General features: G+C 34.6%; 2 protein-coding genes across 3 annotated transcripts; one reads left to right on the forward strand and one right to left on the reverse strand.

Annotated features, from left to right (window-relative positions):
* Nucleotides 1-267: 267 nt before the first annotated feature.
* Nucleotides 268-2,422, forward strand: LOC140976848 (serine/threonine/tyrosine-protein kinase HT1). The gene is made up of 3 exons (XM_073441212.1): nucleotides 268-1,265; nucleotides 1,472-1,927; nucleotides 2,062-2,422. The coding sequence occupies exons 1-3, from the start codon at nucleotides 846-848 to the stop codon at nucleotides 2,308-2,310; spliced, it is 1,125 nt and encodes a 374-aa protein (XP_073297313.1). The 5' UTR covers nucleotides 268-845; the 3' UTR covers nucleotides 2,311-2,422.
* Nucleotides 2,423-2,997: 575 nt separating this feature from the next.
* On the reverse strand, nucleotides 2,998-7,529 carry LOC140976849 (F-box protein CPR1-like). Of its 2 annotated transcripts, none has more exons than XM_073441214.1 (3): nucleotides 6,254-7,529; nucleotides 5,579-5,689; nucleotides 2,998-3,385 (listed from the first exon to the last, which is right to left on the reverse strand). In XM_073441214.1, the coding sequence occupies exons 1-2, from the start codon at nucleotides 7,378-7,380 to the stop codon at nucleotides 5,650-5,652; spliced, it is 1,167 nt and encodes a 388-aa protein (XP_073297315.1). In that variant the 5' UTR covers nucleotides 7,381-7,529; the 3' UTR covers nucleotides 2,998-3,385; nucleotides 5,579-5,649. The 2 variants fall into 2 exon arrangements, with proteins under 2 accessions (XP_073297315.1, XP_073297314.1); XM_073441213.1 differs by having other exon boundaries at nucleotides 2,999-3,385; nucleotides 5,514-5,689.
* Nucleotides 7,530-25,423: the final 17,894 nt, after the last annotated feature.

The following is a 25,423-nucleotide window of genomic DNA, read 5'->3' on the forward strand; positions in this document are numbered from 1 at the left end:
TATATTTTTTGTTTTTAAATGAAAAAGAATCCATTTTAAACCAAGATTTCCCTATTCCTCAAAATAGTTAAGTTTCATACTTAAATTAAATAGAAGAAAATTTTGCACGAAAATAGAACATAAAACTAATGTTTTCAAAATTGCATCGGAGATAAACCATTTGATCTTAAAAAACAGTTCAACCGATAGGATCGAAAAACTATTATATTATATTAAATAATAATATACTATAATAAATAATATATTTNATTTATCAGCAAAATTTGGTGTGAGGTGATGGTGGAGTACTAGGCCTTGCTTGATGAGAGCATAAAGTGGTCTGCTTTTGGAAGCTGTGGCTACTAGATCAACTAAGAGATGCACAAGAAAACTGGAGAGCTCGATTCCTTTGAGAAAAAGCTATTCTCTGTCCACAGCTTAAACAAGAACTCACGGGACACTCCTGAATTTCTGGCTTTGGATTCATATTCTTCTGCCAAACCAACTGCTTTTTCTTCTTTGCCAGATTATACAGTGAAAAGCCATGAAGCTTAAGGCATATAACGGAAAGACAGCCAGCCTTTCTTGCAATTTTTTATCCCTTTTAGAAAAATATATATATATTTCATTCTAAAGTTTTCATGATCTCCGTTTTCTTCTTCTGTTCTCGATGTTTTTCTGGGCCTCTGTAGTTGGGTTACTTTGTTTACCTGGTTTAAATGAAAACCCATGATTTTTTTTCGGTGATTTTATCGGACACAGATGTTTCCGAATCAGCTGATGCACTTCCTGAAGTCGATTCACACGTTCAGGAGGAGAATCCCTTGTGATATAGTGTGTTTTGACACGTAAACTAGAGAATATCAATGGCTGCATCATGTTTCAACCCGTTCCGGCTTCGGAAATCGAAGAGCAAATCTATGTCGTCGGTCCCTTCATCTTCAAGGGGACAGTTGGATTACGGGAGTGTGAACATGGAGAGGAAGAGATTCGACAGTTTGGAATCGTGGTCGATGATCTTGGACTCGGAAAATATCGAGAACTGGGAAACGTCGAAGGATGATCTAGAGGAATGGACGGCTGATCTTTCTCAGTTATTTATTGGCAACAAGTTTGCTTCTGGTGCGCACAGCAGAATTTACAGAGGAATATATAAGCAGAGAGCTGTTGCTGTGAAAATGGTGAGAATCCCGACCCACAAAGAGGAGACTAGAGCTTTGCTGGAGCAGCAATTTAAGAGTGAAGTTGCCCTGCTTTCACGTTTATATCATCCCAATATAGTGCAGGTTAGAATTTCTTTTAGCCTTTCAAAGAATTATGATCATCTTCCTAATGTCAAATGAGTGTAAAAGGGTTTAAGGAACGCAAATTTTGATTTTTTTTTTTAAACCAAAAATCAAAAATCACTTTCCATGCATGCTTTCATTGTTGTGTGTGTATATATATATATATACCGTCCTGTTTCTTACAGTCCTATTTTGTTTTCTAAAAGTTCGTTGCTGCTTGTAAGAAGCCTCCTGTCTATTGTATCATAACCGAGTACATGTCACAAGGAACACTAAGGATGTATCTTAACAAGAAGGAGCCATACTCCCTCTCAATCGAGACGATCCTGAGGTTGGCCCTCGATATATCTCGAGGAATGGAGTATCTTCATTCCCAAGGTGTGATGCACAGAGACCTCAAATCAAACAACTTACTTCTAAATGATGAGATGCGAGTTAAGGTTGCGGACTTTGGTACGTCTTGTCTAGAAACACGGTCTAACGAAACGAAAGGAAACATGGGGACATATCGTTGGATGGCACCTGAGATGATCAAGGAGAAGCCTTACACTAGGAAAGTCGACGTATATAGTTTTGGGATCGTGCTGTGGGAACTTACGACGGCCTTGCTCCCTTTCCAAGGAATGACTCCCGTGCAAGCTGCTTTTGCTGTTGCTGATAAGGTGAATTTCTTTTAAATACTGCCATCACATGTCAGTACTTCCAGAAATAGTTGTGAAATGATATGCAAAGCTAGACAGACAATTGTTAGGCAATTGTGTGTTGTTTAAATGACTTAAATCTCACAAATATGCAGGAGGAGCGGCCACCATTTCCACCAAGCTGTCAGCCTGCACTAGCACACTTGATAAAGCGTTGCTGGGGTGCGAACCCCTCCAAACGTCCCGATTTCAGTGAAATCGTATCGACACTGGAAAAGTACGATGAACGTGCCAAGGAGGGACTGCCACTAACTCTCAACTCGACAATTGTTAGTCGGAATGCAATTCTTAAGCGATTGAAAGGTTGTGTGTCCATGAGTTCATCCATATCTATACACGCCTGACTCCAGGGTAAAATGTCATTATGCTATTTGTAATTCAAAATTTCTTTATTCTGGAACTTTGAGTGTCACATATTTTAATTCATTTAGATTGATAATTCGATTGATTTTCATGCACGCTCTTCGAAATTTCTTCTAGTTAATGAAGCTACTCGAACATCTGTCTTGAGTGCCATCAAGACATTGTTCAAAAATACATTTTTAAATGAAAGAAGAACTGAGCTACTCTTGACGCTAGCAGATTCTAGTGTTCGATGCTAGCAGGTGGGTAGCATCGTCAATCTTCTCATAATCAAATTCATTTTAGTTCGTTATCAAATGCCCAACATATAATAAGTTTCAAACACTTCATCAACAAAAATTTCGCCGGGTTCAATCACAACAAGCGTCGTCGCCCGCAAGAACCAAAGAATTAAAGGAACAAGGCTGTTGGTGAGCATTTCAAGGAAATGAGCATACTAATGTGAGAGATACACACCTTCCACCAAAGGAAACATATGTGACACTAAACAACAGATACGTCGGCCGGTAACATGCAATGCTACCACAAATCCCCTTCGCCAACCTAACATGTACGAAGCTGATGGAATACGTGTTGGGGAAGGGTCATGGGGCATGGCCCACGAGACCACATTTACAGTTGCTATTCAAATTCAACTGATAATTGAACATAAAGGTGTGATTACTTATACTGATTTGTACAAGGAAATACAATTGCAATGAAAACCGCGCAAACTCTTTGGTCTTACCATAAAATTGTACATTAACTACTGACAGTCTTTTCTTGTAAATCAAATGCGTCGATGTTTTAACAGAAGAAACACCCAGAAACAAAACTAACCATAACAAATATCATCCCAACGAATCTCCAGAGTTTCAAGTTCTCCAACTTCTTCTGTTTCCGGCTTGACTACAGCAAGCCCACCTTATTGAAAAATCAACCAAGGCTGCATCGCATCACTGACGAGTCTCTCTTTAACCACTCAAACTAAATTCACCTGTCCCGTTTACAAAGCATCAACAGGACCAGGACATCTGGCTTAATACTTGACAGAACTGAGTGAGCTTTTATCCTAACCTGCATTTGAATTCACAAAAATTTCAATGAAGTAACATACAGAATGAGCAGATGGAGACGAAACTTTCTGCAGATATCACCACCAGACTGTTCATACAAACGATGAGCAAATTGCCTAACATGGAGCATTGGTGCAATCCTATTAGTAAACAACTAAAAGAAAAAGAATAACAAAAGTAAATGTTAAATGCTGATTTTTTTTTTTTAGTCAAAAAAATGAAGAATTTCAAAACGAGGGAAATGATAAAGAAAACAGAAGACACTGAAAGAATAATATTATTCACATTAATATTCATGCCCAAACCTAGAATGAATATCACACCTCAATGATGAAACAAGAATATAACAAATACTCTGGAAATACATAATCCACAAGAATTTATATCATTCCTGGCAAGGAAAGTAAGCAAGAAGTCTTCGAGTAGGAGACAATTATCCTCAGCTATGCTCCAAAAGAGCAAATAAACAAACATGGGAAACGTCCAAATAGAATGGGAAAGAAAAGCAGCACATGCCATCAATTGGTGAAATCAAAGACACATTCCAGAGTATTTACAGCAAAAATCACATACAAACCGGGGAACATGTTTTCAACTAATCACCAAGCAAGGAGTGGGAGAAGAAAGTTGACAGCAGAAGAATCAACGACAAGCACAACGGCACAGCGTCTCAACAAGAAGGAGAAATGGTACTAGAACAGTTGAATTTCAATTCAGAAGCAGTAGGGAAGTTCAAAAAAACCTTTTAAAAATTAATAATAATTAATTCAGACAGGCAGAACATACGAGATTTACCCCAATCCTTAGATTGATTCACTCCATGTCTTAAGAGGTAAAAAGGTTTTTTAACATGTGATTCAAAACTCATCATCCTGAAGCTTCGGGATCTATCACCAACCTTGTAAAATACTAGGAAGATAAGGCCAGAGACTTATTCATCCTCCATTTACCCATCCAGAGACCACACTACACGCTACCCCTGATCCTTCATCTCTAGTCAATAAATCTAATTACCAAACATCCAACAAGTTTACCAGAACACCACTTGTTTAACTTGAAAAAGAAATATCTAAGACCTAATTCAAAGTTGTCTGGGGCAACGTGCTCAAAATTTATCAATCGGGTAAAAAATTATATTTATCCTCAAGTAACCAACTATATTGCTGATATCGGTTGAAGGGAACTAGAGATGCGCATAACACCTCATACCCGATTTCACATTTAATGACATCTAGTTTTATAAATGCACATTCCCAGAATATTTTTTCCCTTCCAACAGTTGACATACCTACAATCAGGGACGGAGCTAGGCCACAATTTTAGGGGGCGAATTTTTGCCCCCCAAATGATCAATCATTTAAAAACTTTACAATGTAGACAGTGTTTTGGCATTTAACTGCAAGACGATAGTACTAATAATATTTATTATAATTGATATATATCTATGAGAGAGTTGATGATGAAAAATAATAATATTTTAGTATGAAAAATTAAAAAAATTAGAGTTATTTAAGAATTGGAAGTATCTAGAACACCAAAGTTTCAAATACATCATCCATAATAATATTGAAATTAAATAAGACAATAGAAAGATATTTATATCAATAATAATTCACAATGCAAGACCAATATGAAAATAACCATGTATGGGCTAATCTGGTTTAAAATGCTAACATACTTACAAAGCACAGACTTAACATAGAATATTGATAGCAACTCATTATCTTTAAAAAAATAAAACCAGAAACAATAACATCACATTGGAGTAGATAGTATACTTTGAAAGGTAAGAAAATATTTAAGATTTTCAATTCTAATTTAAGATTGAAAATGATCGAGATCATGTTTTTATCGCTTAGCCCTGTTCATCTTCGGCGCAAGAGCGCTTGATCAGTGAGCTATTTTTTCATGCTTTTTTCGTTAGTTAGAAAGCTGCAATCAATAGGATTTCATTTAATCCTCCCTAATTGTCCACCCTTTCCAAATGTGATTTCTATGTTATGGGCCGGGGAGGGGGGTGTGGAACGCAAGTTTCACCACATCAAATTCACATCACTCCACAGTTAACTTCATAGCAAAACAAAAAACACATAACCCAAGTGAACCATTGTAAGAAAATAATTCTCTACCTTTTATGCCTGATCCAAAATCCAGGCAACCCACATCAACTTTTGTAAGAAAAGAGTTACTTGACCTTTATCGCTTGATCCACTTCCTTCGCTTTCTTCATGTTTATTTATATTTTTCTCGTTTCCACGGTTTTTATTATAGCACCAAGTTGAATCCCTCTGACAAGAAATCATCCCTGGAAAGAGAACATCAGACTCAATAAAGTTGACAACTTGCGTCTCATAGTTTTTTTGATCAGTCAAATTTACATACTTGGCTGTTAATTATTATGGTAAAAACATGCACAATTCTCAACATTATGGACAGTCTCGTCAAAACACCGTGTGTAGAATAACTTTCATAATCCAAAGCAAAAAAAACACATATATATGTTTCTGGAAAAAAATTCTTACAAATTTTCAAAATATATCAATTGAGAGAGGTGACTGATTCCTTCCCAACGAGGTCACATAAAAGAAACCCTTTTTTTTGTAGTTCCGCACAGTTAAAATTTTCGAATCGAGACTTGGTCCCAACCTTGGGAACTTAAAGTCATCGGCAAGAATTTATCTTAAAACGTACCATACAGATAAGGTAGAAGAAAGAAATAAACTGATTCAAGTTCTTAATTACGCCCGCAATCATTATTATTGGATGACTGACCAAGTATTCGTCAAGTCAACGCCATACAAGACAAGACAAGAAAAGGAATGCTGTTGCTATATAACCATTGTAGTGCTCACAAACACAGCCCGATTACCTTTTATTCACACTCTTATTTCTCTTCTTTTTCTCTGTTCCCAGTTTCTTGACTTGTCCCGGGATATCGAACCCCACAAGACTCTCGACACAAACCTCAGCATAAAACATGAAAGGCAAACCATCAACAGAGACAATTTCAACAGTTTTCTTCTTTAAATTATACCAAGCAAGATCTTTATCATCACAATTCAAAAGAATTCGTTCACCATCACTTGAGTAGACCAAAGGCTTCACAAAATCATCCCGCTCAATTAAAGGTGGTCTAATTGATAGCAGTTTAGTCCATGATCCCTTCACACCATATTCTTTCATCACCCAAATGACAACCCCAGAGGAGTTGGAAGAAACAATACATAGACAACCTCCGATCACATCCAACCTCGCATGAACACCCCTGAACCGAACTCCCTGCGGCATCATCACTTCAAAATGCTCCTCAGTCTCAATATTAAAAGCCATTATTTTAACAAATTCACCGGATCTCAGGTGCTCAAGCTTCTCTATCAGCGTATGCAATGCTCCATTGACGTGCACGCGCCAGTTCCCTCTCAAGAAGGGCAGCGGATAAGGGAAATCCTCAATCATCTCCCACGAATTCGATTTAGTGCTGTAAATCTTAGCCGTAGAATACATCCACACATGGGTTATCGTGTTCCTCACTTCCTCAACTCTGACAACCTTATAAACATCATTAACCGAATCATAACCAAAACCATACGTAACCTTACAGTAAGAATCCCCAGAATTTGGCCGCCCAATAGCAGTTTGAGGCAAAATCTTATAATACCTCGAAAAGGGGTTCCACAAAACGGGAGGCTCACTCGTCACAACCACCAAACCATTGCAAGAATTGCTGATACTGTCCACACTCTGATAATAAAAAGGGGGCTTGATAACATGGGCCTTGTCGAGCGAATCCAAATCGACCGAATACAGGGCGAGGCCTCCCAGAATCAGATTACGGTTGGAATTAGAAACCAAGGAGCGACGCAAGTGCAATTTGACGAAATCTTGACTGTCTATCTGTAAACACCACCATCTCGAAACAGCGCGAAATCGCTTGAGGGATTTGACGGGTAGGCGGCAGAGTATGTCCACGATGATTTCCAAAGGAAGATCACGCATTTTCCTGCTGTTGGCGCTTTCCTTGCATCAAGGGGTTTTCTTTAGGTTTGTGGAAATGGTTGCGTCGCATATCCAAATGGACAATTGGCGACTCGTACGGCATATACGCGTGAAAACCAGACACATAGTCATCAGACAAAGACTGATCTATTTATTCGACCCTACGATGAGGTTCCTTTTATCCAATGGCCGATAATGTATCATTTTGACGAATCGAATTCATCAATATTTGATTGTAAATTAATAATTTTTATATAAAAAATTTATATTTTTTTAATTTTTTAAATTGTATGTCTTATAAAATTTATTCGTGTCTGTAATAATTTTTTATATAACACAACAAATAGATCCAATTAAAAAAAATTGATTTTTCATAAACAATTGAATCTAGACAAAAACTTGTGTGGGACGGTCTCACGGGTCGTATTTTGTAAGACGTATCTTTTATTTGGGTCATCCATGAAAAAATATTACTTTTTATGCTAAGAGTATTACTTTTTATTGTAAATATCGGCATATAAAGATTCATGAGACCGTCTCATAAGAGACATACTCTTGAATCTAAGGCGAAGATGAAAAGAATAAGTTTAATCTCTTTTGTGATAGAAATTATTCTTCACCCACTTTTTGGAAAAATATAAATATTAAGATTATTTATTTCAATTTCACGTTTAAAGTAAAAACTTAAGAGATCATTTTTGAAATTATATTTAATATTATTTTTTAAAAAAGATAAACCAAAAAGAAAAAGAAAAAGGAAAAGAAATGTGAACACGAAACTTATAGGTAGAATATTAATGGTTTTCTTCGGATACGCGTGGTTGTGGAAAACTTCCCTGATAAACAAGAAAACCACAAAACAATTTTCATATTTTTTTAAAATTTATGGAATAAAAGTTTAAAAAATTAATTCGAAATAATAAAATTTTGTCCTAAGATTATTTATTGCACCGAATTCTTTTTAACTTGTTGGACCAAATTCTAATATTGATTTCTTAATCTTATTCTAAGATAATGTAACAAGATGACATTGGAAAAATATTATTTGAGTAGGTATCTTGTGTGACGGTTTCGAAAATTTATGTATATGATATATGCTAACTCGATCCATATTTGAGGTGAAAAGTAATTTTTTTAAAATAAAAATAATATTTATGTGTATCATAGAAAAATAGTGAGATGACTTCGTCCAAAGCTTAAGTATTATTGGAACATAATATCGTTAAGCTTATTTAAATTGTAATTGTCCCAAGTGCAAATGAATCGTGAATCGGATTCGACATAATGAATTTCCCTTGGGATGCTTTGAAAACCATCAATACCAGTGAAACACTGAAACCTATCATTGATTGGAAAAATAATATATTTGCATCTTCTGAATCGATCTTCATTTAGTTCCTTCAATTTATCTTTGGTCGTTGATGTCTTTTTCTATCGTACAGCCACAAGTGATTAAGCACTTCTTTCTACATATTCAATACAATGTCACAAAATACAGGTCTAGTTATATAAACAATAACACAGACAAATTATTACAGTTCAAAGTAACTAATCGTGGATCAAACTATGCAACATTGACAGATAAACTTGTTTTCTGGACTTCTTCTTCCGTTTTGGTGTAGAGCTGGGCGGAATCACGAACATCAATGTTTTTTTTTCTTTCTTATTTACACTATCACCTTAGTCCTTACAGTATCGACAATTGAGGATTGAAAAAGGGTGTGATCTGTTGTACTTCTGAAGTATCAATGGCACTACCAGCATCACATGTTCACTATCAACACCAAAACATAATTCTTTTCATCAACTGAAGGAATCCCAGATTCAGTCCGTATCTTTTTTCCAAATTAGCAACAACATTATGCACCATCACATTTTCATCAAGGCCAAAGGTACTCTCATCAGCTGAAGGATTCCCAAAATCAGTTCCTCCCACTTCGTTGTTTTCTTCATGCAAATCAGCAACAACATTCTGCACCATCTGATCAACACCATCATGAAAATTAGCAGAACATCATGTGCAAACTCAACATCCCCTCTTCTTCATGGCTCTTCTCAACCACCTCCAAATCTTCCTCATTATTATCATCTTTCTTGTCCAAAAATTCCTTTCTTTTGGCTACATGTATCATATTTCCTCGCTTTAGTTCAATACATCTATTTTTCAACAGCTTTAGTTCGTCCATTTGTTCTTTTAAAATTTTTGCTAGTTTCCTTGCATCAGATATACCATCTTTCTGCTTTATTGTATATTTTATGTCCAAAAACTTATTCTCCTTAGCATATGGTGCCATCAGTAGAATCTGTTCACGAATAAAAAAACAACAATTGATGTCAATTCATCCAACAGATTTACAAAGCGAGGTTGTTTGAAATGAACTCAAATGAAATAGGACCTACTTGGGTTGAATATATAGAATTCAAGAGTGATTCAACTTCGACAAACTTCAATGGAATCTTGATTCCCCCACCGAAACAATCGAGGGAAAACACGTAAACCACATCGCACTCCTAATCGAGGGAAAACACGTAAACCACAACGCAAGCGTACGGTTGTCAAGTTTTAATATAAGAGAGTAAAGTATCGTTCCCACGAGGAGTGTATATATAAAAGTATATCAGTGATTGTAATTAAAATAGTAACGACTTTACCTAGAAAACATCTAGATGAATTATTTCATTTAATTTCTACGATAAATATTCATGGTTGAATTTATATTCATGAATTTCATTCATTTAATAGCAAAGAACACTTAATTATATTATTCCCTCTTTTCTAAGTGACGAATAAAGTGTACCCGTCAAACTCTGATTCAAACATTCCTAATAAAAATCTAAGTTCAAATGATATGTACAAACGATGATCTTATCTAAGCCTCACTAACATTATACGCCTTCCAAACGGTATAAACATTTAACGATGTATCTCTAATGATCTATAATCCTATCCTCTCTCCCGAGTTGTAGAATTAATATGATAACAATCAATTTATGGCCAGTAAACTTAAATCGATAAGAACTAGAAAACATAAATAAACCAACAACAATTCAATCATATAAACAATTGAGTCAGAATTATCGAGTCAACAAAGCTACATCATCCTCTAGAATTGAAAAGTTAGTGCTTAACAAAATCTAGACAAAAACAAAGCATGTTTGAAGATTTAGACATCTCAACACAAGAAATTAAAGGACAGAAGAACTAGATCACAAATCAGAAGTGACGTCTCTGTCCCCAGATGCGTCGTACTTTGTCGTTGAGATCAATTCTTGCGTTCCAAATCCTTCTCCAATGTGTGCTCTCGTCATCTTTTCTCCCGAGCCCGTAAATTAAAGCCCAATTGTCTTCCCTCACAGGCATTAGCGCCGCGACACTTGTCAATCATATAAATTAAGTGCAATTCTTGCACTTGTCACTAGGCTCTTTAAATTCAATAGTCATTGTTAAACTCATCAAAACTTAATTGATCCAACAATTTTTTGTTTAATTTTTGGTGATTGAAAAAATATGCGATTTGTAATCTAAATATTGAATTCATTTATTGCTGAAATTATTGAGTAAAATGATATAGTTCTTCTAACTTATTTTGAATGCATTTATTTTCTATAATGCTCTTTGTGAGTAATTGTGACTGCTTGAATGCTTGCTTGAATCAGTTGTCTTGGAAGATTCTGAGTGTTTATTAGGATCAGATGGCTTGGAAGATTCTTTCTTCTGAGCAGAATGACAACTAGATTCAGTTTTCTTCTGACTCACACCAACTTTCTCTTTTTTGTCATCAAGAAAATTTACTATTATAGTCAGTTGGGTCGAAACACCATCAATCTTTGAAGAGAGCTGAGTGTTGTCATCATCTCTATCTTAGTTGACAACTGAAAATTGTTGTTATGTATTTTCTAGCAATAGTTGTTGTAGACAGAACTCGAGCTTTCTTGAGATGTTCCAAACTTACAAACGTTTCCAGCACGTACTTGGAAAGTGTGGATACTTCTTTGAGTATCTTATTTTTTAAGTTCTCAACAAAATCTTAAGTATTCAATTGACCTCATTGCAAACCTATCAAACTAGAGGTGATAGATGTCAGTATGATATTGATGTTATCAAATACATTATATTATAGAATTTCAAGCTCGAGAAAACGCATGATCCTGGGTATTTCCTTGGGTCCACTCAGAGTCAGTGTTAATGAAAGAGTGAGATCTGGAATCTGACTAGAAGAAGGACCGACATGATCAATCAACAAAATTTTCTCTGCCTAACTGGCTAAGCCGTGGTATTATCTTTTTGTACTGCTACTTCAGTCATAGTAGCTTTTGTTACAATATATTCTTTCTCTATTGTTTTCTCATCTGAAGGCACGTCGATTTCTTCTTTGTGTGCAACAACCTTTGGCACAATCTCTGGTATAGAAGGATGTTCTAAGATATGAGAGAGAAAGAGGATTGTTGATCAATTCCTTCAAAATTATGTTGTGCATAGGATTGCACAACTTCATAAATATTTTCTAGAGAAATTTCCCTAACTAGTGGAGACGTGACAACTTCTTGTTGATGAGGAAGAATCATTATGAGTTCGGTAGGTAAAGGAGAAAACTTGATGCCTGATGGTTCAACATGAGGATCCATAGTGGCTGCTTTAGTCTGTTCTAGTGTAGGTTGTTGAACTGTTGTTTCTTGAACTAAAGGTTGAGAGTAAGAGCCTGATTGCTCAACAACAATATCAGCTAGGTTCTCATAAGCTTGTTGGTCTGACTTTTCAGTACTCTTCTTCCTTTATTTGGTTACACAGAGCAACACCAGTTCGTGAGCATCTTCTCATGGTTACACAGGGCAACACCAGTTCGTGAGCATCTTCTCATACCTTGACTTTCATTTGTAGATAGCAGTTCCATATCAAGTTGATTAAAGACACTATGTCATCAAAGGCATTCGGGCATTGGGATCATAATTTTGTCTTTATTCAACACAAATTGCTATTAGCTTCTTGAACTTCATTAAGTCCACAATATAATGCCTTCTCTGTAAGGCTTCAACAATGTTCTGGGTTTTAGTTGCCTTAAGAACACTCTTCTCAAAACCCAGTACTTTGTCCATTGCACCATTCTTCTTCAGCTTCTTCATATGGTTAACATTCCTGATTTCTACCCATTCATCAATCACTTGATTTCTTCTTCTAAATAATCATTTATTTCGTCCATCATCGGGTCTATCTGTTTTTGGACTGCAGAAGTTGGTTCAGCTTCTAGCTTATAGATAACAATATCTTTTCCCTTTCCTGGAGAAGTAGATAATTTGTATTCAAGGCCTGATCTGGTAGCCTCAATGGGATCTTTGATGATAATCCCTTTTGGATGAGGAGCTGGAAGAGCAATTAGGAAACTGATCACCCTAGGTGGGGCAGGAATTGTAGCAACTTTTATTTTTGCAGAATCATGCTTTTCAATTGCCTTGTTCTCATTAGGGATTGATGCAAGTGGAACTGCTTCAACAACTTTTTGTTCAAGCTGATTGAGGCGAGCTTAGTCTTTGTGGTCCTTGACTTCTTGGGAAGTGGATGAGGATTGACTGCCTCAGAATTGCTTGAATGAAGCACTAATTTTTTTTTTTAAAGGTTTGTGAGTAGGATTTTTGTTGTTCCTCTTTCCACCAGTTGGCTTAATCACATCAAATGTTTTTTCTCCAATCTATTTTTTTATAGTCAGTATAGCTGGATGAGATATGTTAAAGGCATGTCTCTTATGCCTAAGCTCAATCACATTATGCACATTCAACATCTTAAACTTGTGAAAGGTGATTTCTTCACTTAGTGGGACACCTTTATCTTCAAAAAGTCGAATGAGTGGATTAACAAAACCATGTGACTGCTTTCTGAAACTATCATGGTTTTTAGGGTCTGAAAGAGAATTGGTGACCGGTTCACCTTGATTTCAGCAGCAATAACAGCCATCACCAGAAACTTCTAAAAGCATCTCCAACCATCTCTATTTGGGAGGAAATCTCCAAAATAGAGTATGAGTTGGTGCTCCAACCCAACTCCAAATGCAATCTCTATTTTGGAGATTGCAATAGTGATTCTCTATTTTTGGAGGATCATTCATTTGAAGATCAATATGGAGATTCCACCAAATTACTGAAATGTCATCATGACAATTGCAAAATAGTCTTTTTGTGTTTTTATGTATTTGTTTTGCTCCATTTTATATTATTATATTTCAAACTATTTAATTAATTAATTTTAACGTTAAATAATTTTTATACTTAGTTAATTTATTTTAATTGTTTTATTATTTTCATGAATTAATTATAAGTCTATTGTTTATAATAATCATGAAATGGAAATAATAAACAAGATAATGATCACAAAAATTAATAACATAATTTATTAGAAACACTTATTGTCTATTTAATTTATTTAACTTGATAAACATGCGATTTTTTTATATGATAAACAGTATACAATAATAAACGACATTACAAACAATTAAAAGACATCACCAACAATTTAAAAAACACACACAACAATAAAGTTAAACGCCGATTTTTGGTAATTGCAATCATAACAATACACTAGTACGGTGGAAGATCGGACCCTAATGGTGAAGTTCCTCCGAAGAACTGTCCAAAAGGCGTAGAAGTGCTGTCGGAGCCATCCCCCGTTGCCATTCTTTTCTGCCAAATTTTTTGTTGCTCTTTAACCAAATATGCACGGACTTATTCATCAACGCACATGGGGTTCATCCTTAGTATTTTATTTTCTTCCTTAAAAGCCATTATCGTATTCCTTTGTTTCTCAACATCAATGAGCTGTTGTCGATGGACCTCAGCATTCTCCATCACAGCCACCATTTTCTCACTACATTTGGCCATGGTGGTGTTGGATCTCGGTTTTCTATGTACCCAAACGCAGCGGAAGTTTAAAATTTTATTTTATTTTGACAATCAAAATATGTTTATATTTGGGCACTCGTATGGTTTTATCATAAACATTCATAGGGCGTTGGAATTTCATACCTTAGGTGAATTAATCACATGGCTCCAACTATTCCGGGTTTAGCGGAGATAGCTCTTGATGAAATCCCTACGAACTTTCTTCAAAAGCTTGTTTCCTTCTAATCAGGTCCACGACTAGATGATTTATTCCTCTTCCAATTTGCACTAGAAAATATGGAAGAGATTTTGCGTAGGAGAAAATATTTGAGAGACGGCTCAAACTATTTACTTCAAGGTGGTCGAAATTCTTTTGAGAGGAGAGGAGAGGTTTTTAGAAAAATTATGAATGAATTCTTATCAACCCTAAGCCTAATACACATATATATAAGCTTAGGGCCCATTAATAAATTAATTACTTAATGGGCTTAATCAATTAATTATTCTAGTCCAACTAGTTTAATTAATTAATTAATCTTTTAAAGTTCAATTAAAAACCTTAATAATTTGTATGTTGGTCTTGTACTCTTACAAGCCCATAATACATACACCCATTACATTTAATTTAAATCATTTATAAATTCAACATTTGAATTTATTAAATTAAATCCATTATAAATTCAACATTTGAATTTATTATAAATTCAACTCCTTGAATTTTATTACCTCCAAAATTTAATATTCAATAAACTCAACTTTTGAGTTTAATAAATTAAATTCTCAAGTTTTATAAATTCAACACTTTGAATTTATTCTCTCCATATTTCATAAATTCAACTTCTTGAATTTATTATCTCATAAATTCAACTCCTTGAATTTATTTTCTCAAAATTTAATTATCATAAATTCAACTCCTTGAATTTACTATATCATAATATAAATTCAACATCTTGAATTTATTCTCTCAAAATTTAATTATCATAAATTCAACTCCTTGAATTTACTATAATATATAAATTCAACTACTTGAATTTATTCTCTTAACGGGAATAAATGATCCAGTACTTGTGTGACCCTCAATGGTTCAGGGATACGGCTAGCCGTGGGTTCACAACTCTTTGTGATTCAGAATAACACTTATTCTTATTCGGGCTTACCCTAGTTAGCCCCATTCTTTTCATCAACACCTTGATCAAGAATGTCAGAACTCATTTCTGATTGCACCCATCGGATCATGGTAAGAGCGTCTAGTAGCATCGCCCCATGTTCGCCTAGGTATCGCTGATAGTGCCTACAAGAACCAGTCGATTATGATTAACGTACAGTACGGTCCCTTCATCTCATATATCCCGAACGAATCTGCAACCATTGGTTCATCGAGGGTTGCATATTAATTCGATAACTATGTTATACATATAATAGTGGCATCGCGTGTACTATTTGAGAACTCTTTCTCCAACGTATATCTCATGCTCTGGCCAGAGATTCCATGCACTATTATTTCATCAGATCATATAGGATATCCACACCCGCAGGTGAGCGGTGAATCCCCGACTACAATGCACTGGCTCCTATATGTGTCGCAACTGTACCCAACTTCGCCACCTGATGACTCTCTTGGAGCCGGTAAACGAGTCAAAGCACAGCCCTAGCATATAGAGCCTCAGTGTTGTCCCGGGTCGTAAGGACTAATGGTGTACAATCATAACCACGGACTTATCCTCTCGATGAATGATAACCACTTGGAAAGTCCGAGGGAGGGTTGTTCAGTATAATCATCATATGACTACCCATCTGTATGTTTGGACATCTCTATGCCCTTACCAAAAAACGCAGTACACAACATCACAGATGCTAGTCTCGAGCTCGAGCGACCTTTATCCCTGTTTTAGGCGGCTGAATCGACTAGGAACGAATTTAGAATATGCAGTGTTTACAAATGAGTTTCAACATCGAATTACGATTCATTTGTATTAAAGCATAATCAAGGACTTTATCTATGCTGCTTGCATGGGTATACAGATAAAGTACAACAAAACCATTAAAAAGTAAATTATATTAAAATAAAGATTGTTTATTACAACTGAGTCAATAAATTCCCTAGCCAACAGTTGGCTTACAGGGCATCTACTCTAACAGGTGGGTCCTTCAAGTGTTCTTCATTGGCTTTTCTTTTGGATTTGGCCTTTTTTATGCCAATTGGACGTTGAGGACTCTCTCCTGATGGATTATCTTCATCCAGGTTTATAGCAAACCTAGAATAACCTTGGAGAATTGGGCGTTGGTGATTCTGTGTTGGGAGAATAGTCAGACTGTGATGAGTCGATATTCCTGTGGTTTGGTATGAAATTGGGTAAAACAGCGCGTGATGGCTTGAACTTCTCTTGGTCTTTAATTAAAGACCAAACATGATCCAACAAATCAGTTGTCTTTGATTGTGACTAGACAACCAGTGACAACTGCAAGTAGACAACCCATCAGTTCTTCGTTGGATGGATTTGTTCTAACAAAAACACATGCTAGATGACTTGTCTTTGCTAACAAAGGACAACCCGTGACACAACTAGACAACCATTGAGTTGGACTTATGCATCACTTATTTCTCATCAGACACAACCCGTGACTTCTTCATAACTTATTTAAGAGCAGTGACTTCTTCATCATTTACTCATCCAGCTCAAAAATGAATTTTCACGAGGGAGGTCCTTCGAGTTTTTCTTTCTACACTGACTCTCCGTCATCTGATGACGAAGAACAGCTGAATGCCAACATAAAAAATGAATTGCATCGCATTGATGAACAACAAACAGTTTTAAGCCAACTCATGAATAGTGCAACTGTTGTATCCAATTACTTCCAATAATGTGATGAGTTGCACCGTCAAGGCTCGATTCCTGGCCATATTGTGATTAATCGAGATAGATTAGCTGCCGATCAACGCTTGTACAATGACTATTTTTCGGAGTCTCCAATGTACAATGAGTCAATGTTCAAACAACGTTTTCGAATGTCTCGGCGTCTATTCTTGCGAATTATGGACTCCGTTCAAAATCATGACAATTATTTCATACAAAAAATAGATGCGTTAGGGAGGCACGGGTTGTCCCCATACCAGAAGATGACTGCTGCAATGTGTATCTTAGCATACGGTGTTGCGGCAGATTCAACAGATGAGTATATTAAAATCGGGGAGTCTACTGCGATTGAAATTTTAAAAAGATTTTGTCGGGCTATGGTTGAGGTGTTTGGTGACTGGTATCTTCGGTCTCCCAATGCTGAGGACATTGAAAGGATTCTCCATATTGGAAAACAACGTGGATTCCTGGGGATGCTGGGAAGCCTCGATTGTATGCATTGGAAATGGAAAATTTGTCCAACCAGTTGGGCTGGACAATATGCTGGTCGTAGTGGAAAACCGACAATCATTTTGGAGGCTGTAGCAGATTACGAATTGTGGATATGGCATGCATACTTTGGTTTGCTAGGTTCAAACAACGACATTAATGTGTTGTCAAAATCTCATCTCTTTGTTAATTTGGCCAATGGGGTAGCTCCGCCCGCTAACTATGTCATACAAGCAAAAGAATACACCATGGGATATTACCCAGCCGATGGTATATATCCAAAGAGGGCCACTCTAGTGCAAACAATTCACAATCCACAAGGTCCAAAGAAGAAATACTTTTCAGCACGACAAGAAAGTTGTAGAAAAGATGTTGAGCGAGCATTTGGTGTACTACAATCAAAGTGGACGATAATCACTAGACCTGCACGAGTTTGGAGCAAACAAGCGCTACATGATATCATGACAACATGCATTATAATGCATAATATGATTATTGAAGATGAAAGAGATGAGAATGTGTCAGTCACAGATTATCGTGAATCAACCATCGTAGATGTTGAAATGGCACGTGATGAACATGTCCGATTTCAAGATTTTATTGCACGCCATCGTCAAATAAAAGATAAGTCGGCTCACTATGCACTTTGAGATGCTCTTATTGACCATTTGTGGGAGGAGTACAGTACTTCGGAATATTAGTATTTTTAATGGTCAATTTATGTGTTGTTTTTTAAACCATATGTGTCGTTATGTTTGTCGTGCTTTATATTTTATATTTATATTATGAATGTTGTATCTTGTCCTTTATGTTTGTCGTGTCAAAAAAATGTATTATTTTAAATAAATTGAGTTTAATACATGTTTTATCGTATTATGTTTATCGAATTAATTAAGTTCGGTTATATAATACATTATATAATTTTATATAACTATATGTGTGTGTTTTTGAAAATTAAAAAAAAAAAGAAAAAAAGAAATGGAGTATTTTGTAATATTTTTATAGGATATGGGTTGGAGAATGTTTTTAAAAATAGAGATCACGAATTTCTATTTTAGAGTATAGAAAATGAAAAATAGAGGATATGGGTTGGAGATGACTAAGTAGTATAAGCATCAAAGGATCCAACCTTAGTCAGAATAGGCTTAGCTACAACATCATCCAGGAGCTGGTATTCCAACTTCATTTCTTTTTTCTTTCCCGATGACTTGATTTGTACACTAGTGGCAAAGAATTTGGTCTTCATCTCCTCTAGAAAGATTGAGGAACTGTTGAAAAATCTGCTGGTACTTCGGTGGAAAAGTGGGAAAATGTTGCGCAGTGTGATTCATCAATCATCATAGTATGCTCGTTCATAGGCATAATGATTTTCCCTTCAGCGGAGACAGATCCTTTGGCATGTAAATTCTTAAATTTTGAAACATAGATATCCAGAGAGGGTCTGAGGAAGACTCGGAGTCCAGACGACTCCAAAAGCTTAAATACTCCGACAATGGCAGCATCTTATCGTGGATAGACGGATTCAAAATCCACAGCATAAGCATTAACGATGAATGAAGGAGTTGTCATTTCTGTAGAAGATTTCTTGAAAGAAATTTAGAACAGTTTTAAAGCAAAAGAATATGAAGAAGGAATTCTAATACTCAGCAAAATTTGAAATGCGATGAAACAAAATGAGAGAGAAACTGATATTTATATTTGCAATTTGAGTCAGATAGTCAGGACACGTGTCAAGCTGTCGATTAAAAACTTTTGATTTTTTTTTTAAAAAAATCCGTACGTTGTACGAACTAATTAGCGATTTAATTGGATTAAATTCAAACATTAAACAATTTTAAAATTTTCAAACTTGATAAATGCAATTTAAAAAATTCGATCGTTGATTGCCCTGAATTAAGGAATTAATTATTCATTAAATACATTACGATATAATAATATCAGTTAGGCTACTGATTAATCAGTGAGATTCCAAGTATAACTGACAGTTGTCTTATAAGTAAGACTTTCTCAATCAGTTTCCCGTAAACTCATGCATTAAAATAAGAGAACTTAGTCGCAACGAGTGGTTTAGTGAATATAAAAGCTTCTTGTTGGTCGATTGAAACTTACTAATTGACGTTCTTCTTAAACATGTGATCTCGGATAAAATTTTGTGTCATATCTATATGATTAGTTCGAAAGTGTAAGACTGAATTATATGTGACGACTTGTTATCATTGAAGGAATGTAATATGGTATGGTGTAGGAGATTTAAATCTTTCGCACCAATCAATTATATTTTATCATTTTTATATATATGATATGTATAAAATGTGTTGAATCTTTTGCGGATTAATTAACTTAAGAATGCAATATATAGTTATCTGGGACAATTTTTTTTTATTTCGAAATAAAAAAATGCACTTTGAAATATTATTAAAAAAAATTAGGAGTATAATTTAACACTGATTCAAATTACAATTGATTTCGTTGTCCCAATTACTCGTTCAAATTGCAGGTAATTATGAATTGTAAGATTTTCGAATAAATATAGTCTTCACTAGAATTACCCATAGCTTATAGGCAAAAACTTGTGTGAGACAGTCTCACGGGTCGTATTTTGTGATACAGATATCTTATTTAGATCATCCATGAAAAAGTATTATTTTTTATGCTAAGAGTAATACTTTTTATTATGAATATCGGTAGGGTTGATCCGTCTCACAGATAAAGATTCGTGAGACCGTCTCACGAGAGACCTACTCTAGCTTATATATATGGCATACAAATAACACAATATTTTCGAATTTTCAAACTTCGAATGATATATTAGAATCTTTGTTTTATGTATTTCAAGTATTGATAGATATATTATATTTGAAGTTCTTTTTTAATCTAAACTAACTATACACATATATAAGAAAATAAAATTTATATTTATTTTTAAAAAAATAAAATTCTGTAATCCTGATCAATGTGTATAAAATAAGAATATAGGATACCAAACATTATGATAGGTGGAACAAATAAAGGGAAAATAAGATTTATTTCAAACAAATTATTCCCCAAATCCCTCCGAATCAAATTCTAAAAAATATTTTACATTTCATTATTCATTTCACGAGTCTAATTTGTTGCCCTAATTTTAGCTATCCCACAATAAATAACCTACCTATAAATATACAAAATAAGCCACACACATACCACCAATTCCATTACACTACACACACTCATCAAGCCCACACATATTCCGCATCCTTAATTATTAAAAAGTTTTGACAGATTAGTTCCAAAAATGGCCACCAAGTCAATCACTTTGTGTTTGGTCCTCTATTTTGTGTTCGCCTCGGCCCGTTTTGGTTCCTCCACCGCCATCGTCCGAGGCCTAAGAACCATACCTACGGACGCTGAACCCCTAGATACTCATTTCAACGTCGCATTAGACCCTAAAAATCCAAATGTTGTACAACTTGGGAAATTTGTTATTGATGAAGAAAACAAGGATGCCAAGTCCAAGTTGAAGTTTGGTAGGGTTCTCAAGGCAGCTGTGTCAGGCAGAAGTGACGAAGTACTCCGATATGCGCTTGTTATCGATGCATCGGACAGAACCGGATCCGACGAGTACTATGCGTATGTTCTGGTCGACCATGATTCTAAAGAACTTGTTGCCTTTAAGAAAAAAAGTAATTGACGTTAAGGAAAACGAGTCAGTAGTTTACGACATAATTATCTGTGTAGTTTAAATAATCGAATAATGTAATATGCATGAATCTTGCATGGATTTTTTTTAAATGTAAAAACTCATGCAATTAATGAATTATCGAGTAATTATTCTATATAATATGTGTTTACACCCTAGTGTTAATTTAGAGCATGCGTAATTAATTATCCCGTCTAAAATTAAAATTCCGAGTATTGTGTTTTATTATTTTATTATTTATTTGGCCACATTACGCGCGTGGGAATGAATAAACTCATGAACATGTATATTTTAACAAAATACGTAATGTGTTGGAATATTTTGTTTGGCTTAAACACTAATAAGTTATTCCCAATTATCAACAAATTTGGGGAGAAATTTCTTTTAAAAATAGGTAATTTCACTTAGACTCGGTTTATAAAATTGTTTGTGTATCTCTCTAAATTATATATAAAAACAAAAATGATAGGGGCCGTGAGGGAAACTAGCCCTTGTTTGGTTTCATTCTATCCAAAATAAAAATAAAAATCTCTCTCTCAAAAGAGAATGATTTCCTTTCCTTAAAATATATTTTCATTTTTCCGTAAACATACATATATATTTATTGGATGCAATAATTGTAATTGTTTGTTAGAACAATCGAAACATATCGTTTGAATTGTTGTACGATTTAAAATATTTGATTTACACCATTAAAATCCGCTATAACTTTTGGTAAAGCGACAAACGTTTGGTCATACAAATGACATCAGATCCAGAGTTACATGTTCGATTCTGATTAATTGCAATTAGTATAATTATTGAGAAATAGATTGTTGCAGTGCAATAATAGTCTCTGCTTGTTAGAGTAATCTAAACGCGACACTTGATATCATGTATGGTTTAAAAGATTTGAGTTGCACCACGATCATCAGTTAAATCTTTTGGTAAACGATAATCACTCGCTCCTACAATACTTTTTCAATCATTTCAACATTTCTTAAAATAAACTATTCTTTTTATTAGAATTTCAAAATATATTCCTTATTGTATTAAATTTTAATTCAGTATGACATTTTGAATTTTGATTATCTATTACAATATATAAAGGTCGAGACCTTTTAAAAAACTAATTTTTGGTTCACAAAAATTTTGTGAGACCGTCTCATGAGCTAATTTTGTGAGGCAGATCTCCTATTTGGATCACCCATGAAAAAATATTATCTTTTATACTAAAATTATTATTTATTATTGTAAATATGTGCAGTATTAACCCGTCTCACCGATAAAGATCCGTGAGATCGTCTCACAAGAGACCTACTATTTTTGGTTAAGCCATTTTTCTTATTCCAAAATTTTCCTTTAAAGTTACTCCGAAATTGCAAGTATAATCCTTATTTTTGGTTAATTTACAATTTGTTTGATGCGAAATTCAAAAAAAAATGAGAAAAAAAAACCTGCTTTTATAATGCGAAAAAATTTATAAAACTACCAAAAGTCATCCACGTCCCCAAAAAAATTTTATGTGTCAATAATTACATAAAGTTCTTGGATCTAAATCTATTACTTGAAAAAAAGCTATGTATACATGCAACATGTGTGCCTCGATACAATATTAAAAATTATTGTTTGGCATCATTATCATATGGTAATCGGCACTATTAAGTATTAAACTTCGATCTACCGTAGTAATCTCATGTCAAAAAATACTAAGGTACATCTTTATCTTGAAATCATTCATCCAAATAAACCAAATATAGGGTTGTAAAGAATCGAATCAATTAGAAAAATATTTGTTCGGATTTGATCCAAAGTCGAACAAGTTCAAAAAAAATAGCCGAACTTGAGTTTAAATTATTATTTTTTTATATTTCGCGAACTTTAATATTTATAACATATATGATATGATTATTTATTAAACAAATATATTTCAAACTTTAAGATATCTTAGTTCTGGTGATTAACAAACAATGACTTATTATACTATATCAAGCTGTCTTTGCATGTATTATAGGTACTCGACAGTTCTATTAAATATTCAGAAGAAGTCATTCAACCGATCTCAAGATGCAAAGTTATCCATCCGCTTTAGCCTTAGCAGCTTATTTGATCTTCTTGACCACTTGAGCTTATAAGTATGTGACTTAAGATCACTCAACCATTCACTCTATCGAATCATATTTGAAAATGGTGAACAAGATATCTTCATATTCAAGACACACATCTTACAAGAATCCTACCTACTTTATCAGAAAATTTGGTTAACTGATCATGCACTATAAACAAGACATCAGAAAATTAGAATATTTTCCTAAAAAGACATAGCTCAAAGCTAGTTACTTTTTTTGTCAGCGACCGTTTCTTTCTTTATATGGAAAATGACAAATTGCTTATTTATTTAAGTGCATTATGAATCAAGAAAGGACAGTGACAACAGTGCTTTTGCATTAATGAGCTACAATCGAACATTGAACGGGATAATGTAAAAATAGCACTATAATTAGAAGATGCCAAGAAAAGCTCTAGCCACGAAATCGATACACATTCGAAACAATTCTTTAAATCTTGCATTCTCTGAAAGATTTTTGAGCACTCTTCATATTCATATCTAATACTGCTTAACAGTACTCGTTTCAAGAACATCTATCAGAACATCTAGGGCTTCTGTCAACTACTCAACCATTTTCTTGTCAAGAATGTTTGAGGAGTTACTCGAAAGTTTGAATCTAATGATTCATTATTTTCTATATATTTTTGTTGTATTAGTTGTGAGACTTGTTGTCTCAACCTTTGAAAGTTAACTATAAGTTTCAATTTAGGCAGTGGATAAGTCCTAAGATTGAAATGTGTCATTACAAAAATTGTAAAACCACTACAAGAAATTCTGCATACAACAACGCACATACAACAACGGTTTTTGTGAAAAACCGTTGTCGTATGTTTTTAACAACGATTTTATCGAAAACCGTTGTCTTTTGGGGGTCAAAGACAACGGTTTTTAAAAACCGTTGTCTGGGAGGGGTCAAAGACAACAGTTTTTAAAACCCGTTGTCTTTTTTGGGTCAAAGACAACGGTTTTTAGGGTTAATGACAACGGTTCTATAAAAACATTGTCTTTAAGCGTTTTTTAGGGTCAATGACAACGGTGCATAGAACTGTTGTCTATTAGCGTGTTTTTTTGGACAATCGACAACGGTTTTAAGAAACCGTTGTTGATTAGCGTGGTTTTTGGACAAACAACAACGGTTTTGGAAAACGTTGCAATATTTAGCGATGGCTTTTCAAAAACCGTCGCTAAATTTAGCGACAGTTTATAAAAATCATCGCTAATTTAAAATTAGCGACGGTTTTAAAATAACCGTCGGTAATTTTAGCGACATTTTCAAAAAAAACCCGTCGCATGTTTAAAATTAGCGACAGTTTTACAAAATCCGTCGCTAAAATTAGCGACAGTGTTTTGAAACCGTCACTAATTTTAGCAACGGTTTAAATCCAAACCGTTGCAAAATTAAAATTCAAAAAATCCATAATTTATGCTATAATATTTCTAAAATTAATATACTACAATTCTATAGCATCTAAACACCAAATTATTGAACACTAAAATTCGAAATCCAATTATAAAATTCTGAATTTTCGAAATTATGTCCAAATAAATTCTGAAATTTTGTTAATACCTCCAATTAGCTCCGATATAGCACCTACAATCAATAATACAATATATATTAATTGTTGGGACTCAAATTAATTAAAATACCCAAAATTCGAAACCCTAAAATATGAATTATACCTTTGAAAGTTTCGAATCTTGTTCTAAGCTTCGAATTCAAGCTTCAAACTACCTAAACCAAGGTTTCCTCCTGATTTTTCGGCGAAAATAGACGGCGGTCTCCGACGGGTTTACAGGATTCGTGAGTTTTCCTAGCAAAAAAGATATCACTGGATAGCCTTTGTCGAGAGGTTTCCGAAACTATGTTCACTTTCGAAAAATGATCACCCATGACAAAGATACGACCGATCAAAATTTGACAATCTTGTGGAATGTTTGAGACGGAGATTTACAGAAACATGCGGAAAGGAAGATGGAATTGTTATTATTATTTTATTTTTTAAAACTTACTTAAAATTGGGCTGGGCTTGGGGAATTTCTTTGGACTTTGGGGAAATGGGCTCT

The sequence above is a fragment of the Primulina huaijiensis genome, chromosome 5 (genome assembly GCF_012295235.1).
Source record: "Primulina huaijiensis isolate GDHJ02 chromosome 5, ASM1229523v2, whole genome shotgun sequence".
Lineage (NCBI taxonomy): Eukaryota > Viridiplantae > Streptophyta > Magnoliopsida > Lamiales > Gesneriaceae > Primulina > Primulina huaijiensis.